Source organism: Theropithecus gelada, chromosome 2 (genome assembly GCF_003255815.1).
Source record: "Theropithecus gelada isolate Dixy chromosome 2, Tgel_1.0, whole genome shotgun sequence".
Taxonomy (NCBI): domain Eukaryota; kingdom Metazoa; phylum Chordata; class Mammalia; order Primates; family Cercopithecidae; genus Theropithecus; species Theropithecus gelada.
The window spans coordinates 134,658,227-134,678,493 of NC_037669.1; the positions used below are offsets into that span (position 1 = coordinate 134,658,227).

The window sequence follows — 20,267 nt, forward strand, 5'->3', positions numbered from 1 at the left end:
CCTGAAAGGCGTCTAGAGCAGCAGTAAGAAGGAATCATGTGAAGGACCTGCTCAGGGCCATTTAGGGTACAGTGGGAGCTTCCACAAGGGCACTATAGCCTGAGAAGGAAGAAGAGAGGAGTTGAGGGAGGTTTCTTAAGGAAATAATAGTTCATCTGAGGCCTCAAGAATGATCAGGAGCTACTCAAGCAAAATAGGGGCAACATGAATTCCAGGCAGAACAGATCACATGAGTAAAATCCAAGATGCAAAAGAAAATTTCTCAAGTTAAGAATTTTTAAAAAAAATTCATCATAGTTGATGTGCGATAGGTAGTGGAATCTGGACTGGGGAAGGTGGACCAAGTGGACAAGGGACTGAATGTGGGAAGATGGATAGGAGTCAGGTATGAAAAAAAGGGCAAGTGACCGTAGGGTTTTAAGGCAGGAAAAAACACCACTGTGGCTAAATCTGAGAAGAGATTGGATGGGCAAGACTGAGGGCAGGGAGACCTGTTAGGAGGCTGTTGGAATAACCCATGTGTGGGATGCCTGGGTCAGGGATCTCAGCTCCATGTCCCCCTGAGAGAGACCTTCCCTGACCCTTTGCCTCAATTAGGGCCCTGGGACAGTCTCTCACAGAGCCCTACATTTTCCCTACATGGGATTTATTAAAATTATAATTGTTCATTTCTGATGTGATTATTTCTTTTACTGAATGTCTCCTTTACTAAACAGTGAATCTTGTCAGACTTATTGCTGTCCCCATCACCTACAGCTTGCAAATAGGAAGGACTCAGTCAGTATTTGTGAATGAGTGAATGAACGGATGAATATAAAAAGAAGGGAGTGGACAAATCTGTGGGATTCTTGGGTATTGGAATCAACAGGACTTGGTGATTGCTTGGAAAATAGCTGCTGGTAAGGGAGAAACAGTTTCTAGTTTGAGTAGCCAGGTGGATAATGGTGTAATTTATAGGAAAAGGAGGCACTTAGAGCCAGAAGAGGTGGTGGGAGAAGCAGGTTTCTGGCAGGGGGTGGATTATGAGTTCAACTTTGGGCAGATGGTGCTGTGTATCAGATTTGGTTTTAATACTGGAAGCTACATTTAAAGTCTACCCTACTCAAAAAATGACAAATCAATAAAGTAAATCAAACACAAACAAAAGAAACAAATAAAGCAGAAATATGGATGGGCAAATCTGTTTCACTTTTGTTGTTCAGCTTCCCACAAGTTTCCCTTTCTAATTCTTCTATTTTAGCAAACAAAACAATTCATTACATTATCAGTATGTGACATATTAACATAGAGTCTTTATTCCACCAAAGAGTTCCATTTTCTTGGATAAATTTCACCTTTACATTCATATAAGCATTAAGAATCAACAAAAAAAATTAAGATATGAGACTATGGTATAAATCATTTTGCTTTAATAATTTTATCTTATTATTACATTTTTGTGATCAAAATGGAAAATTGAAGAAAATGTGGGAGATCTTTTCTGCTTTCATATTTTTATTTATTAAACATTTCTAAACTGGATTTCTCCATTTTGAAGGCTTTGATTAAAGTCAACAAGGATCTCCTACCTACTTAAATTGTCCTTTAAATTGCAGCTTTCATGGTGGTTGGAGGAAATGTACCATTCCCAATGAGGAAATAACACATCGAAACTTGACATGAATAGCAACACTGAAGCATTATTTTAAACTTCACTCTTCAACAGTAAGGCACAGATTAAAAGAAAAAGGAACTAAAGGCTCTGAAGATTTTATTGTAAATTTTAAATTCTAAACTTGGGAGATTTGCCTGAGTACCAATGAGGTTAATAATCCCAGAATGTGTTGAGTTCAGGTTTAATACAAAAAAATTTGCTTTCAAAATTAATTGCAATTTAATTAACTTTTCTTTTTCCTTCTTCTTTCTTCCCTCCTCCTCCCCTCTCTCTTTATAGGTAGTTCAGAAGTGTATTCCTTTCCTAATTGGGCATTTGAAGGATTCAACCCATAATGACATCATCCTAAACATCCTAATAGAGATAGCAGGCTATGAGCCAGTGGCTTTGAATGGTTTTCTTCCAATGCTGAAAGAGATTGGTGAGAGATTCCCCTACCTCATTGGACAGATGGCAAGGATTTATGGAGCTGTTGGGCATGTGGATGAAGTAAGTTTGTTTTTTTTTCTCTCCATTCCCCTGAATTGCACTGGCGCTTAATCCAACCTGTTTAATCTATTGGAGCTCTATGACATACAAATATTTCCTGGGATTTCTGGGAGTTCCAATTTATCTTTCAATCCTTTTACATGGGCAATGGCCTGTGAGTCAAGTATCAAGGTTATGTGGAAGGTTTAGGAAGTGAGTATTTTATTACTGCTGTGTCACCTGAAGAAGGAGGGTTAAAATGGAGAGAGCACCAAAAGATTCAAGACCACTTTGCAGTAACAACAACCAATAAAAGAGCTGTATCTCATTTCAGGTTGCAATTTCTCTTAACCCAGGAGACCATCAGTAAGCACAGAATTAGATTTCATAGACTACCCTTTAATGAGAGCCTGTAGCTATCATGTCAATAAGTGCCTGGGTTCAGAATGTTTTCAGTCCTCTGACTGATGTTATTTGGGAGAGTGAAATAAACGTTTGTGGATGTTTAAAAGTACTAAGCTAAATATTTGCATAATGGCATCTTTCAGTAGGGACAACAGGATGCCATCAGAGTTTATGGGGATTAAGCAATTAAGAAAGTTTTCAGAAATTCAGGTTTCAAATGATGATGATTTTATGTTGGGATTTAGGATTTTTATATTTTAAAATAAAAACAAATCTATAATTGACTGAGAGCTTTTCCTTGAACCTATGTATATATAATATAATTAGCTATTCAATAAATATAAAATTGTCCAACTTTTAAAAGGAATTTCATAGTTCATTAAGTTCAATCCCTTGATTCTGCATAGGATAAAATTTAAAACCAGAAACGTTATGTGACTTACCCAGACTCAGACTGAGTTAGTAACCCAGTTAGAATTAGATCTTTGGTATCTTCAGCATCATTTTGGAATTTTGTCTTAAAACGCATCTTTGGTGCTGTTTGATTATATTTCTTCTCAGAGTTATAGTGAACCCCTTGAGTCCTGCCTGGCTTCCTCCTGGTCGAGGCTCTTTCTCCTCTAGCTTTCCAGAGGAGGGCAGGAGAACTGAGTTCCCAAGCCTGCACCTGTCAACGTGAGGATGGATCTTGAAAGGGGATTTCTCTGGTGTAGATGTACTCTTAGTATAATCCCTTTCTGTGTACTGCTGTTGGGAATGCCTCGCCACACTCTGCCTTCTGTTAATGCTTTCCTCTGCCCGTCACCTTTTCTGCCAAGAGAACCCACTGGTATGCCCGAGTGTTATTAGGCCAGCTTCGCCTGACAGCTGTTTAACTGAATCTGCTGACCTTGCAGATCTTTGCAAGGACCAAAAAGTTCAACCTCTGAGGTGTGAGGCCCTGGAATCTTTAAAAAGTAAAGTCTTTCTGCATTTTCATGGTAATTCTTTTTGTCAGAAATGATTCATTAATGTATAGTAATGCACATTGGTGTTGACTAAACTCCCATGGAAAATGTAATCTGTGAAAAACAAAAAACAGTAGCCACATGCAGTGTAACCACATGCAAATTATGTCAATGTCAGTTTGTCTGAACTAAGGCTGTATCCATCTATTCTTGCACTGCTATAAAGAAATAGCTGGGACTGGGTAATTTATAAAGAAAAGAGGCTTAATTGGCTTGCACTTCCAAAGGCTGCAACAGGAAGCATGATGCTGGCATCTGCTCAGCTTTTGGGGAGGCCTCAGGAAAACCTACAATCGTGGTGGAAGGCAGAGGGGAAGAAGGCACCTCATGGCCAGAGCGGGAGGAAGAGAGAGTGGGGAGGTGCTGCGCCAGATCTCATGAGCACTCACTCACTCTCATGAGAGCAGCAGCGAGGGGGAAGTCCACCCCTGTGATCCAGTCACCTCCCACCAAGCCTCACCTCCAACATTGAGTATTACAATTCGACATGAGATTTGGGTGCAACACAGATCCAAACCATATCAAAGGCTAACCTGAAAGAGAACAGTTCATTTGGTGACATTTGTGTGACTGTCAGTGGGTACTAGGAGAAGGAGAGGTGGGTCTAAATAACTTGAGGAATAAATTATTTCAGAATTCAAATTTGTTTGCTTTTTTCCCCAAAACAAACAAATCTTTCTGGTGGTTCTGTTTCACCCCCCACCCCAGACCCACAGCAGAGAACAGTTGTAGATCAGATAGTTACCAAGTGTATCTGGATATCAGGGTTATGTGAGGAGCTTTAAAATAATGTCAGTCTTGGACCCCATAGAATGCCTACTAAGTCATAATCTCCTGAAAAGAGAACCAGAAGTCTGGATTTACAGGAACCTCTGTCAGGGTAATTCTGATGCAGCTATTTGTGGATCAGTATTTGGGAACTCCAGACAGAGAATATTTAAAGTGCTTTCTCTGTTAGATTTAGAATCAGGCCTTGCCCATCACCCATCATCCTGCCCTCCTCTAGCAAGCCATTGCTAATCAATTTAATAATTTTCTAGACTACTGATATAGCAGCTTAGAGTAGGCTTGGCTAAGAGTAACACAAAAATCCAAAACCACAGTAACTTAAAGATAGATATCTGATTTTCTTACACTTAAAGAAATCTAGAAGGCAATCTCTCTAGAGTGCCATGTTTCAGAGACTCAGGCTCCTTCTACCTTATTGCTCTACTATTCCTGAGTGCACCAGAAAGCAATAGCTTCTGTGTCATGGTCCAAGATGACACTGTCTCCACCCACCACATCAGTCTTTCAGCCAGCAGGAAGGGGGAAGGGGAGAAGGAATCTTCCAAGCTGTCAAACACAACCTTTTGTTTACAATCCATTAGCTAAATAGAATAAAGCTGAATATGACCATATGTAGCTGCAAGGGAGACTGGAGCATGTTGCCTGGTTTTGGGTGGCCCCATGCCCAGTTAAACAGGGGGAAAAGGCAGAAAGAATGATGAAAAACAAAAAACACTTGCTGTTGCAGGTGGTCAGTTCATTTCACATCCGTAGATCTGTTTTCTCTCCTCAAAAATTAATGACTTTACACTGGATTGCCTCCTTTATGGTCTGATATTATTTGATTCCATTATTCCGTTTTATTTAGTCTAATAAAATTACCTATGAATGTCAGGCAGGCTCCTTTGCTCAGAAATAATGCTCTTTCTTGATTATGTGTAATGCCTGAAATATTACTGTAAGAAAGTTCTTTTAGCTGTAAGGAATGCTAAAGTTCAGATGTCCCAAGAATAAGTGTAGTAATCTAAGCAGTGTAATTTGAGTAAATTTGTCTAATTTTCTAAATAAAACCTTGTGGAGCAATATTTCTAAAAACCAAAAACAATAGGCAAGATATGCATGTATGTATATCTCTACCCAGCCTCTTTCCAAAATGAAACAAGAAGTTCCTGAGGTACACTGAGAGGTGGGCATGAAGGCAGATGCCCAGTATGGAGTCTTGGGTACCAAAGTGAAAGGAAATATCAATAAAGAAAGAGAGGCAAAAACTGCCCTGGAAAAGCCCCATCACTTTCTATGTGGAAAGCTTGGTCTGTGGGGAGACAATGAAACATGAGACCATATGAGGCATGGGGATTTTTGGGATGCTTATAAGACAGCCACAGGACCCTTGTGACCTCTAGCCCTAGGGTCGTGTCCCTTATTTTATTCTGTTCTCATTTAAAAATTGATTCCGTTTGAAATTTTTCTCTTTGACACCAAAGTAGTCCTTTCAGTTGGGTTTTGGGGGTTCAAACTGTCAGATAATTTTATTTCCAGGATTTAAAAGATTTTGGCAATATGGAAAAGCCAATTCAACTTTGATATCCTTCTCCAACTTTTATAATATACAATCTACGACAGATCAGAGCATACTGACTGATCAGAGCATATAATATACAATCTATGACTGATCAGAGCATACCTCCTTTGTTTCCTGGTTTCCAGCAAACTCTATGGTTTGATCTTTAAGAAGAGCAGAGTCTCCTGAGGGTTTGCAATCCTCAGTCCAGAATTTGGCCATGGGAGTAGAGACAGCCTGGAATTATACAAGTTATTAATTGGCTTCACCTTCTGTGCTTGCATGAAGCCAGGTGTAAGAACTGCAGGGCTGGCTACTGGGAACTGACCGGGTGTGCCTGTCTTTCAAATGAGCGCCCATCTGGGTGAGCAGACTGTTTTCAACAGCTTGATAGCAGCATCACAATTTTTCCATCTGTATTACATTCGGCAGAGAAGAGTTGTATATATAAAACAAAAACCAAAATCCTACAGATTCTTATTTTCTCTGTCTCCCAGATTAACTCAGGGATCTTTTTTTGCCCAAACTTAAATAAAGCCATGTTTAATAGTCATATAGTGCTTATGTCACTGTGGAGGCCATGAATGACTCACAGAACACTACCAGGGCAGAGAAATTTGCCTCTGGGAGAACCGATCAATTGTTGCCCTTGAGGTACACCTTTCAGTAAAGATCTATCCAGTTCTTTAGAATGCCAGGATTTACTCCATTTCTCTGATATGCTCAGTTGAAGTAAATTCATAAATAATAAATAGTATTTGATTAAATATGTCCAAAACACAGCAAAAATACATGGGTCCTTTTGTCTTTCTCAAATGAGAAGGTTGCAGTAGAAACCTTTCAGACAACAGCAGAAATGACTTCTTAGTAGCACCTAAGGGTTCACTCCCCAAACATACATCCAGCAATTTATATAAAACACTTAACACAGTGCCTGGCATACTAATAAATGCTTGATGGATTTCAACCAACAGCAATAAAGTAACAGCAGCAATATAATAAACAAAACCTGCCTAGCTGGAGAGGCCAACAAGAGAGGGAAAAATACAAGTGTGATCGTACTTCCTCACACAAAGTCTTCTGTGGTCTCTTCCACTGCCTGTGGGATATTATGCGAACTCCTTGGCATGGCCCCAGCTTCCTTCTATAGCTTCACCTCTTACCTGTGCAGTCCACTTCATTCCCCTACATTCTGACTATTCAGGATTTTACACCCTTCCCTGAACACTCTTTACTCTGACATACATTGAGATCTTCACAGCTTATTCTGTCTGGATAGTTTTTACCCCCTTCTCCTACTTATCTTACGTGACCCAGCTCAAATGTTGCCTTCTTTGTGAGTTCTTCCTAGTCCCCTTAGACAAAGTTAGTCACTCCCAGTCTATACTTCCATAGTAATTTGGTTGTACCTCAAATGTGTCATGGTTGTATCTCAATTATGTCATACTGCAATTTGCAGGTTCATGTCTTTTTCTCCTCCCTATGTCTCTCAGCTTCCAGAGGAAATAAATATTATCAAATCCATCTGAATTCACCTGTAGCCATAAGACTGAATGAGTACTTGAGAGTACTGGTAATTAATAATTTGAGGATTTATTTCTCACTTGAACTTTGATTCCATCAAGTATCTGTCTACTTATTCTAGATGACATAATTATAACTTAAGAGAGAGGAGGAGGAAATATTAGTGTGGAGAGGGCTGTTTATTTCTGAGCTTATACAATCTATTTCTGATATCTAGCAGGTAAAAGATGAGAATAAAGTTGACAGGGGAATATGGAGTCATTATACAACAAATATGTGATGAGCCAAGGCCATCCATAATGGCTGCTAGGAGGTGACATAAGTGAAAGATGATTCTGAGTGGATTATAAAGAGATTTTCATATATGAGGCCTCAGCAGGCTGCAAATTGGTTGAAGTACAGCTCCAAGAAGGAGCACTCACCACTGTAGACTGAGCAGTGATCACCACCAAGGAACTGTCTGTGCAAGAATCCATTACATGAATTAATTTGCTTATGAGGAGGGCAAAATAACCTGGTGACTAAGAGGGTGGGCTCAGAGTCAGCCTGCCTTGATTTCAGTCCTGACTCAGTCACTCACCAGTTATGGGCAACTTACATCACCTCTCTTGACTCAGTTTCCTCATCTGTAAAATGGGAATATTATTCACCTCTTAGGTTTGTTGTGAGGATTTAATGAGTTAACCCATGTGGAACAGTATTTAAGAAATAGTAAACATTTGATAAATGTCAGCACTTTATTACTTTGCTCACCATTGTCCAAGGCTTTCTCATTGCATTTATTTGTATACAGGCTAAAACTTGACCCTAACAGACTGAAATTAGGTAGATGAAAACTAGGGAAATGGCTTACCTTGCCTCTGTTTCTCCAAGGAAAGCAGCTGAATGGGTAGGCATATGTGGGACCAGTCAAAATCAGAAGACAGAACTGGAATGAGGCACTGTAGACAACTACATGTATCATTAAAGGGGGAAGGCATAGCTGGCTACACAATTTTTTCATTTTTAGGAAATAACTGGTGTATGTAGATTTTTATTCCTCGGGGTGGAATGTATATCTGTTTTACATTTGTATCACAGACCACCATTCGTGGGAGAAATAAGGATAACAAAAATAATAAAGCCTCATTTTGTAAAACTTCATAATTTAAAATAGGCCTTGTTTTCTCAGGCCACTGGAAGTACATTGCTTTCCATAAAGGGTAGGTGGTCCCCACCTCCCCAGCTATATAAACAGCTCAAATAAGTTTGCAGCAATTTTTTAAAAACTCTTAAACTAAATATGAAGTGGTTTAAGTTAAACCCAAACTAGGTTGATGTTTCTTGTCCATGGAGGACTGAAATAGAATGTTTGTTTCCACTTTAGAGGGTTTTACTTTTTCATTATTTTCTTCCCTAATTAGACTCTCTTAGCCATGCAAGTGGTCTCAGCTCACTTGTTGGGTATTATCGTTATTATAGCCCTCTTTCCTAACATGGGTCAACTTGGAAAATAGAACACTTTAGGAATGGCATTGATTTTTTTTTTTTGAGAGGCCAACTTAAATTCATGTATCTTTCCATATATTTAAGCCTCAAATAAGTGAACTGATACAAATTTTAGTTTAATAGTCATCTTTACTTTACTTTAGGGTCTGGTCTCATTAGAAAGCACATACCAGTATGTAGCATGCACTCCATCACCATGCCCCTCCTCTGTGCCAGATCTACAAGGCAGTAGACCTAGTGGTGGAAACAGAGGCGAGATGCTTTAAATATTTTTTTACAAATGATCTCATAGCACGTGGAAGGATGCTATGGCCACTTGTTTTTCCTTCACTACAGACCAATAGCCCACATCTGTGAAGAATCAAATGGCATGCCCCCGAGTGCAGCCGCTGCCATTGTGTGTGTTAAATCCTGTGCCCTCTGCCTTGTTTTTCTAACTAGCTGGAATATGCTGGCCAAGCACCAGGGCGTGTTCATTACATCCTCTCTGGGCCCAGAGTCATGGACACTTTTCAAGTAAAGAAGTGACACACATCTTGCCCAGGCTGCATTTCTGTGACATCCGGCAGGCCTACAAAAACACTTTCAGGAGGAAAAGGAAAAGAATGACAAAGGCAGCTGAGAACCACATTACTGTCCTCATCCTGGCTGTTGAATAACATCCTGAGAAATGGGAGCTGGGTGGATGATTTACACCTTTAAATTATAATTCAAGACTAAAAAAAATCTGGGGACCATTCTACAAAAGGAAGGACCTGTGACTTAAAAGCATAATTTCCCCAGGGATGATAAACTTAGTTAAAATTTTGGTAGGTTCAATGACTTTGGGGATATATTTTCTTAAGCCTTGGTTGGTACCAGTGGCTGCTACCTAATATTATAAAATTGTCATGAATTGGGGAAGGATTTTTTCCAAGGTGAAGACAGTTTTTATTTTTGTTTGTATTGTTAAAAATAATACATGTTAATTGTAAATAATATTAATAATAAACCTCTTACAAAGTATAAGGAAAACAAAGGCAAATTTTGAGTACATACAAAATATACTTTCAAATAAGAGTATTGATATTGCATATCCTCTCTCCCTCAGTGATCTAGGGTGGAGCTGCTGATTCTTTCTAACTGTAAGACCCAGTACTGGTGATGGGGACACAGAGGAGAGAAAGACATGGTCCCTGACCTAGAGGTCTCACAATTGGGGATGAGGAAGATGTAAAGACAGACAATTGGAATTTAATTTGGTACTTGCTGTTATTGAATTTTGAACTGGACCAGGAAGGAAGGAACTAACCCCATGAGGGGGAGTTTTAGGAGAGCATTATAAGTTTGGCTTGTAAGACGATAGGGTTATGTCAGGAGAAGAGGAGGAAGGTATCCATGGGGAAGTCATCGCATTCAATGGCAATCAGCCCGGAAAAGGCCTTGAGTCTTCTAGAAGCCATGAATGATTTCAGGTGCTTGGAGCCTAGGATGAATAATGGAGGGGAGGGAGAGAGATGCGGCTGGACAGTGGGCTGGGGTCAGATTATGAAAACTCCTTATTGATTAGCAGATCGTTCCTGTTTTCTACCTTCTCTCAGCTGATTCTAAGAACAGTACTTTATTTCCCTTCATAGTGAAGATAAGTAAATGTAATCCTATGTACCTTAGTGTTCCCAAGAAACTAAAGAGCTGGTGAAAGGACAAACAGTTCCCAAAATACTTGCAAATGCAGAGTAGTAAATAATGTTACAAAAGTTACATGTTGCAAAAATTTTCAACAATGTCTTGTAATTATCAACTGTAATTTGGGCCAACTGACCAAATCCACAGAAGACCTGCCGTTCCCTGTGAGCTGGGTCAGTTTGGCAAGTCCCATGACATGGCTGCACATAGAAGGGGTGTCTGCAAGACCAGGATCAAACCCTAGAAATGGGCAGCCTGGTCCCCACAGACTTGATCTTCCTCTTTCCAGAGAAGGACGATCTGACTTTCCTACACCGGTGTCTGTGAAGGATGTAGGTGCCTGCCTCAAGAAAGGCAGGAAGCCACCACTTAGTAAATGCCCTTTCTAGCCATGAGCCTAACAAGTGAACAAATCTCAGATTCACCAGAAAGGACAACTGGGCACTGGCATCAGGTGAGTTGAAGAGGACGAAGCAGTTGCTAATTCCAGCTCAAATCCTGATGCTCTTTTAAGATGATAGCAGGTCCTTGCCCTTCCTGTAGCCCTCAGACTGAAATCACTTGACTTCTGACTATTTCCAACAGCCAATATTTGCATTTCTTTGCCTGTGGCTTCCCCAACTTCACAAACCATTCTGCTAACACACATGGCATATGCATATGTGAGGAATGAATGCTGTCCCATGGCTCCTACAACCAGTGATGGGAGTTGGTGTTTTGTAAACTTCCAAAACTCCTTTACCCCTCAAATGAAATAAACTCTCCCTAGAATTTCCCTGGCTACTTTTTGAACTGTTTCCCTTCTCTTTCTCACTCTTCTATTCCAATATTGGTTTCCTGAAGTTTTCAAATAAATGATTTGCACTTAAATCATCTCAGGGTCTGTCTGTTTCTAGGAACCCCAATCCAAGACAAAGACATTTCTAGAACTTTCCCAAGCCATTGCAATCTGCCCTGCTCTGAACATTTGAGAACATACATCTACAACACAGGGTTTAGCATCTGATTGTTTTCTGGTTGCATTTGCTTTTCATATATTTAGTGCATGAATACACACACTCCCAACCCGCCATAAGCATTCTGAAGGAAGGAACCATACCTTACACCTCCTTGTGGCCCTGGCACAACAGCCCCACTCCCCCTCTGCCAAGTAATTAGCTCATAGCAGGTGGCTCACAGGTACTTGCCAACTAACTGTTCCATAGAGACTGGGACTTGACTGACCATCAGTGTCTTGTACTAGTAGATGGTATCTGATGACATGGCAGGTTGTGTTTGAGGAGGCCAGGAAAACTATCGACATTGGGTTCCAGTCAACAGTTATGGATACTGTTTTTCAGGATCTGTCAGTCTCCATCCCATATGGTCCCCAAAGTGTCCAGACCAGCAGCATTGAGTATCACTCAGAAACTTAAATCAGAATCCATAATTTAACAAGATGCCCAGGTGGTGTATATGCACCTGAAAGTGTAAGTAGTACTGCTCCTGAGGATCCAGGCCCTACAGGATTTATCTGCTATAGAACCTGAGGGAGTCTAGACATGCCCACATATATACATACATGCTTGATGTGTATATGCTTCCAGACACACACACTGCTATACCCAATTTTCTTTGCAAGACCCACTTGTTTTTATGTAAATAATCAGTAACCTTTAACAGTCATAATCTTTGACAATGTCAGTATATACATGAAGTCAGGAAATATCATGGATTACCTATAATACAGTTTATGAATATTTATCACACACCTGCTGTATGCAAGGCACTGTATGCAAGTGCAAAGTTAAATAAAATTCAATCCCTCTGCTATAAAAAGGGGCTTTTTTATTCACTTAGAAATGATCCTTTACTCACTTGAGCCCAGGAGTTCGAGGTAGTGAGCTATGATTGTGCCACTATACTCCAGTGGCACAATAAAATAGAAGAAAAAAATGATCCTTTACTAGGCAAAAATTGTGATGCTTTGACACTTTTGTGTAATATTCTTAGAATTCCTCACTCCATCCCCCTCCTGTATAAAGGGAGAGGGTGTTCCTAAATAATGGTTCACATGGAATATCACAGGAGGATATGTACACGTCTTTTCTATTGCTTAAGTTCTTGTTTTTATTTTTAATGTTATTCAATGTTTTTGTAGCTCAAGCAGGATCTGAAAGTATTCCAAGGGCTCCCTGCAGGATTTGACACAAAGGTATTATCACTATGATGTAAAATTGTGTAACAATTTTACTCTCAAAATATATGAAGAGAGTACTTGAAAGTAGATGAATTTTGTTGCAAAGCCATGACTAACTATACTGTCTTGGAATTATATTTACATTTCAGCCTTCTTCATTATTTATCAAAAAAGTTAAGCCTGAATATATTTTGTAGTGAGTAGGGCTTAGGAACTTGGTACTGGTTTACATGAACTGAGCTGAAGTTCTCTAAGAAAATATGCATCTAACAGTTGGCTTAGCAGCAATACACTATCACACTAAAATGTTCACAGGTATAGATCATAATATTAACCAGAATGGTTGCTGTTATCTACGTGTATTCATGTAGATAACATGTAAGAAATTACACTGAGAGGATATTTTGACATCAGTTTATTTCTTGCTAAGTAATAAAGTAAATGAAGAAATATTTGTTGCTTTTTAAGATTGATGAATATGAGATAAATAGAAAATAAATGTTTCCAGAACTGTTGATGAGTAAATGAAAGGGTAATAATATTTCCCAACCTTCAGTGCAGTATAGATCCTATAGAGGTCTAAACATCTAACAATTCGCTCAGAAAATTAGAAAATAAACCTTTCTAACCATCTTGCTTCATTTAAATCTTTATTTACTATGTGTGATTGATTTTTTAAATCTCTGGATTAGACTAAACTCCTACTCCTGTCTATATTTTCTCCAGCTCTTCCTTCTGCTGCCTTCTGCTTTAAGAGGGCAAACTTCCTTCAGCTGTAGGCAGCATTCTCCCACAATGAGGGTTCCTATCTCCTTCAAATCTTCCTTTCTTCATCCAGAAGAGTTTCCAGAGCCCACCTTCTCCATGACAGCAACACATTTCTAAAGCACTGTTTGTCCACCAACTCCTTCTTGACTAGTAAATACAAAATAAAGGGGGGTAAGAGAATGATAGAGGGGCAACAGCAAAAGTTACAAATGTTCCCTGAAGGAAACAATTCTACCTTCGCTCATCTTATGAAGTGAGAATAACCTCAAAGGCAAGTTGCATGGATTTTAGCATCCCATACAATATACATAATAGGCACTAGAGATACAGTGAGGTGACTCTTCTGTTCATCTATTGAAAAGTGGCAAAAAAAAGAAAAAAAAAAGAAAAGTGGCAAGATTAAACCATGCTTAAGATCTCAACACAACACTATTTAAAGTCCTAAACTGTTTTATTATATTTCCACCATTTACCTAAAGGAGAGCTCACAAATGAGTAGAAACGAATTTGGAAACTGATGGTTTTTCTCCAGGCAAGCATATTTCAGACTTTTTCTTTTGCAGACATCTTAACCAGGGGTATCTTCACAACCCCATTCTATTAACTGAAATTTGCTTCCATTCATTTATTCACTCATTCATTCTCTGCTTACTTCTAGAAAGCAATTAAGGCAGTTCACAAGAAAATCACAGTTGCTGCGAAACCAAAAAAGAAAAAAGAAAAGAAAAAAAAGAAAAAAGAAAAGAAAAAAAAGAAAATTAACTCAAGGAAAAATCCTTGAACTAAAAAAGGGAGTGTTGGAAGGATTGGTGGGTAAGGTACCAGAGAAATTATTACTATATCAAAGTTTCCTTAGCTAAGGAAATCACCAACCCAAGGCAAGGTTTACACTTTTGCAAAATGCATTTTTCCATTTCATTCTTCCCTATAAGTAATGAAATAGTGCCCAAATCTTTCTGTCTAACCTGTATTTTGGGTGTTACATCTCAACTACCATGAATAAAACATCCTGGCTATTTGTTTTGAAACTAAGTAGGTGCAAAGAAAAATAGGCACCTTGCATCTAATTATCTAATGAGTAAATTATGTCATCTAATGAGTAAATTATGGGAAGTTCAATTGTAACTGATGTATAGTTCAACTGAGTTAAATCTTACCGTATTGTTCCTTTTTCTAATGAGCTAAAAGCATACACTTTTTTCCTGGCAAAAAGTTCAAATACAATCAGCCTCTCCTTTTATTTCTCTTTTCTTTCTTTTTGGACCCATAATAGGCATCATTCTTCAAAATGATTTCCATGATTGGGTCAGAAGGCCTGTGGTTACTTTTCTCTTTCACTCAGAGATTGCACCTCATTTACTAAACAGATATTGTGTAATTAAAGATGGGCTACTTCTTTGAGTTCTCTAGAAATGTTTCAATTCTAAAGTCCCCAGTGGTCTTTCAAAAAGTTTGTTTAATTGAAGCAAAAGAAATAGTGGAGCCATTGTTCGGGATAATCAATGAGAGGTCATTTACATGAGGGGACTATGGCGTGGTGGGAGAGGAAAATGTGGCTCAGTATAATTCATTCTGGGTCCCTTGAGCCCACACAAAAGATTTACCTTTAAGAGTTTAAGTTCCCAAGCTCCTAGTTTTTAGAGAGTAAATCCAAACTATAGAACCTCTAAATCTTTTATCAATTCATAAAATAATACTATGTTTGAAGCTAAAATTAGACAGACTTCCATAAGCTTTAGGATTCTGTAATTATTTGGGGGTCAATGCAACAACAACAAAAAAATGTTGAATAATAAACTCTTAGCACAAATAGAGGGAGATTTGGGTTTTTAAACACAGACATGGCCATATTGAATGCTATTTGGGGAAAAATAATTTGAAATTGAAAAAAACGTATTTGACAACAGACCATGTCAAGTTTTCTGCCCTTTAAAAAATTCAAACTAAAGACATAATTTATTGTCTCAAATAACATAGCATAAAGTTAAGCCACCTCTCATATCCTCTGATTTCTATTTTAAATCCTAAGTCAATTTCATTCAAACATCTTTTTGAGAAAGATATACTATGTTCCACACTCAACTTTAGCCATAATTGTTTTATAATTTAAAAATTATACCTTGCTTTTTTTCTCAAGGGTGGGTTTACTTTAGCATTCTGTGCCAAATGCATGGACCTAAACTAAATCCAACTTATCCTTAATTTTTAACATGATATAAAATGTAACATTCATATAAAACAAAGAATACATCTGTTTTCATCAGCTGTTTCTTAACTTTTATTACTGGGATTTATTTTTTAAAATTGTTTTGCCCAGACAGCTTTGTTTTCCTAAGCATGATTTATTACTCTCCCATGAGCACACAAAAAATATGTGCTCCTGAATCAAAAATAATGAAGAATGGAAACTTATTCATTTTACAATTGACTAAATGATCATTTAAAATATGTAAATACGTTTAAATTCTAATAGGGTTTTTTTCAATCAATGGGTACAAAAATATATTCGACTACCCCAAGTTGATATACAGAAAAATTGAGACACAATCAAAAGATAAAAGAAAGAATTGAAGAAAGTGACTTTTGTAATGTTATTCTAAAAATCAGCTCAAAGTTGGAGAATTATGTACGTAAGAGAGAGATTAACAAGGTTTTTATTTATTTATTTTCTCCTTTGTTCCACAAAAAAATATTTCAGGCAGCTTGCTTCTTGATGTTCTGTTAAAAGATTATACAAGCTTTTGAATATGATTAACATTTGATGTCTACTTTCTTGGCAAGCATTTTGCATGTATTTTATGCTAATATTTTAAGGCTAAAAGAGCATTTTCTTGTCTGTGTGGCATAATTTTTAAAGAATGAAATTTATTAATTATAAAAATATCTTGAAATTTAAAGATTACTAGATAGCTTGACCTTTACTGGCTTCCCTACTTCAATAACAGCAAGTTTTTGCAGAATTTAAAAGACTGCAACATTTTTACTTCAGAAATAGGAAAAGATTGAAAAAGATTGAGGAATAATTACAAAGAGAAAACGATATAAATATCTAGATTATCTAAAATAATGAGCTAAAGTTGAGTTCAGGTCACAAAGAAAATTTTAAGTTGTATAGTGTTTTGATGTAATCACATAACTGCTTTTAAAAGAGAAATTGGCTTTCTTGGTGAAATGTTGAACATATTTCTAAGTAAAGTCTTTTGCAGGTTACCAAAATACTGGCTCACATTTGCTTATATTGAGTTGGTTTTGGGGTGTTGGACATTTCTAGAACTTCCCAACCATTATCAATTCTCAAGATAAATTAACTGGGAAAAATTAAAGGGCTATATAGCTTCTAAAATGGCTTGTTTTCATTTTTGTGATAATTCAAATATTTCTGCATTCATGTTTAAGATTTTTGATACTTAAGTAATAATAACTAATGTTGATTTAACATTTCTGTATGACAGGCAATTTTTAACTCACTTTTTTTCAACTCACTGAATTCTCACAACCTATGATGGTCAATATTAGGTGTCAACTTGACTGGATTGAGGGATGCCTAGATGGCTGGCAAAGTATTGTTTTTGGGTGTGTTGCTCTGGCCCATTTGTCAAGTGACCTGAAAGGCAGATAGTTTTGAGTGGAGCCCAGACCAGAAGTCTCTGCAACAGGTCTAAGCTACTGTGCAAGCCGTATGACCCAGCAGATCTAGTGGTGCATGAGGTATCAATAGCAGATTGGGATGCTGTTGGGAGCCTTTGGCAGGTCCTCATAGGTGAATCATAGTGGAGCCCTTTAGGATTCTAGAGCAAGGCCCTACCATCTTCTGTAGATAACTCCTTTCCTTTTTTTTTTTTTTTTTTTTTTTTTTTTTGAGTCTTGCTCTGTTGCCCGGCTGGAGTACAGTGGCGCGATCTCAGCTCACTGCAACCTCCACCTCCTGGGTTCAAACAGTTCTCCTGCCTCAGCCTCCTGAGTAGCTGGGACTATCGGCATGCACCACCAGGCCCAGCTACTTTTTGTATTTTCAGTAGAAACAGTGTTTCACCACATTGGCCAGTAGGGTCTCGATCTCCTGACCACATGATCCACCTGCCTCGGCCTCCCAAAGTGCTGGGATTACAGGCTTGAGCCACCACTCCTGGTTGATAACTCCTTTTGAGAGACAGCTTTGGCCTGCTATTGCACCTTGGTAGAAACTGAATATTTGACTACAGGTCACCAAGTTTCTATGTGACCTGAACTGCCTATCATGAACTGGGTGCTTTCTGACCCATCAAGACATAAAATTGGGCGTGCACTGCAGTATTCCATCATCAAATAGATGTGGTGTATACGTGATCAGGGTTGAGCAGGTCCTGAGAACACAAGTAAGTTACATGAAGAAGTAGCTTAAATGCCCATGGTCTCCACTCCTGCTACCCTGCCTTCTGTCTCCCAGCCTCTACCTATGGCCTCATGGGGAGTTTCCTGTGATCAGTTAACAGAGGAAGACGCTAGGGCATGGTTTACAGATGGCTCTGCACGATATGCGGCATCAACCAAAAGCAGACAGCTGCAGCACTACAGGACATCTCTGGGACATGCCTGAAGGACAGTGGTAAAGGAAAATCTTCCCAATGGGGAGAAATTCAAGCAATGCACATGGCTGTGCACTTGGCTTAAAAGGAGGTGTGGCCAGACATGCAGTTATATATATGGGTTGAGCCAATGGTTTGGCTGGATGGTCAGGGACTTGGAAGGAATATGATTAGAAAATTGGTGACACAGAACAATAGAGAAGCTGAGTGCCAAATCATGAATGAAGTCCTATTCACAATTGCTAAAAAGAGAATAAAATACCTAAGAATACAGTTAACAAGGGAAGTGAAGGGCCTCTTCAAAGAGAACTACAAACCACTGTTCAAGGAAATCAGAGAGGACACAAACAAATGAAAAAACATTCCATAGTCATTGACAGGAAGAATCAATATCGTGAAAATGGCCATACTGCCTAAAGTAATTTATAGATTCAATGCTATTCCCACAAAACTGCCATTAGCATTCTTCATAGAATTAGAAAAAACTACTTTAAAATTCATATGGAACCAAAAGAGAGCCCATATAGCCAAGACAATCCTAAACAAAAAGAATATAGCTGGAGGAATCATGCTATCCAACTTCAAACTGTACTACAAGACTCCAGTAACCAAAACATCAGAGCACTGGTACAAAAAACAGACACATAGACCAAGGGAACAGAATAGGGATCTCAGAAATAAGACTGCACATCTACAACCATCTGATCTTCAACAAACCTGACAAAAACAAGCAGTGGGGAAAAGATTCCCTATTTAATACATGGTTCTGGGAGAAGCGGCCAGCCATATGCAGAAAATTGAAACTAGCCCCTTTCCTTATACAAAAATTAACTCAAGATGGATTAAAGACTTAAATATAAAACCCAAAATGATCAAAATCCTAGAAGAAAATCTAGGCAATATCATTCAGGACATAGTCATGGGCAAAGATTTCATGATGAAAATGTCAAAAGCAATTTCAACAAAAGCAAAAATTGACAAATGGGATCTAATCAAAGAGCTTCTGCACAGCAAAAGAAGCTATCATCAGAGTGAACAGATAATCTACAGAATGGGAGAAGATTTTTGCAATCTATCCATCTGACAAAAGTCTAACATCTAGAATTTACAAGGAACTTGAACAAATTTACAAGAAAAAAAAACAAACAACCCCATTAAAAAGTAGGCAAAGAACATGAATAGCCACTTCTCAAAAGAAGACATACATCTGGTCAACAAACATATGAAAAAAAGCTCAACATCACTAATCATTAGAGAAATGCAAATCAAACCCACAATGAAATACCGTCTCACACCAGTCAGAATGGCAATTATTAAAAAGTCAAGAAACAGCAGATGCTGGCAAGACTGTAGAGAAATAGGAACACTTTTACACTATTGGTGGGAATGTAAATTAGTTCATCCATTGTAGAAGACAGTGTGGTGATTCCTTAAAGACCTAGAGGCAGAAATACCATTTGACCCAGCAATCCCATTACTGGGTATATAAAGAAAGGAATATAAATAATTCTGTTATAAAGATACATGCACAAGTATGTTCACTGCAGCACTATCCACAATAGCAAAGACATGGAATCTACCCAAATGCCAATAAATGATAGACTGGATAAAGAAAATGTGGTACGTATACACCATGGAATACTATACAGCCATAAAAAGGAATGAGATCATGTCCTTTGCAGGGACATGGATGGAGCTGGAAGCCGTTATCCTCAGCAAACTAAAATAGGAACAGAAAATCAAACACCACATGTTCTCACTTGTAAGTGGGAGCTGAACAATGGGACTCATGGACACAGGGAGGGGAACAACACACACTGGGGCCTGCAGCGGGGGTGCAGCAAGGGAGAGCATGAGGAAGAATAGATAATGCATGCTGGGCTTAATACCTAGGTGATGGGTTGATAGGTGCAGCCAAACACTATGGCACATATTTACCTATGTAACAAACCTGCACATCCTGCACATGTATCCTGGAACTTAAAATAAAATTAAATTAAAAAGAAAAGAGAATTGGTGACACAGAGAAGGAAACAACAAACACTGGGGTCTACTTGAGGCGGGAGGGTGGGAACAGGGAGAGGAGCAGAAAAGACAACTATTGGTTACTGGGCTTAATACCTGGGTGATGAAATAATATGTACAACAAACCCCGATGATACGTGTTTACCTATGTAACAAACCTTCACTTGCACCCCCAAACCTAAAATAAAAG

General features: G+C 38.4%; 1 protein-coding gene across 3 annotated transcripts in view; it reads left to right on the top strand.

Annotated features, from left to right (window-relative positions):
• The window catches only part of VEPH1 (ventricular zone expressed PH domain containing 1), a 246,174-nt gene that overhangs the window by 95,004 nt on the left and 130,903 nt on the right, over nt 1-20,267 (top strand). For all 3 annotated transcript variants that reach the window (XM_025377014.1, XM_025377016.1, XM_025377017.1), the window contains one exon: nt 1,934-2,143. In XM_025377014.1, the coding sequence (XP_025232799.1) occupies nt 1,934-2,143 (210 nt within the window). The remainder of the gene's footprint in view (nt 1-1,933; nt 2,144-20,267) is intronic.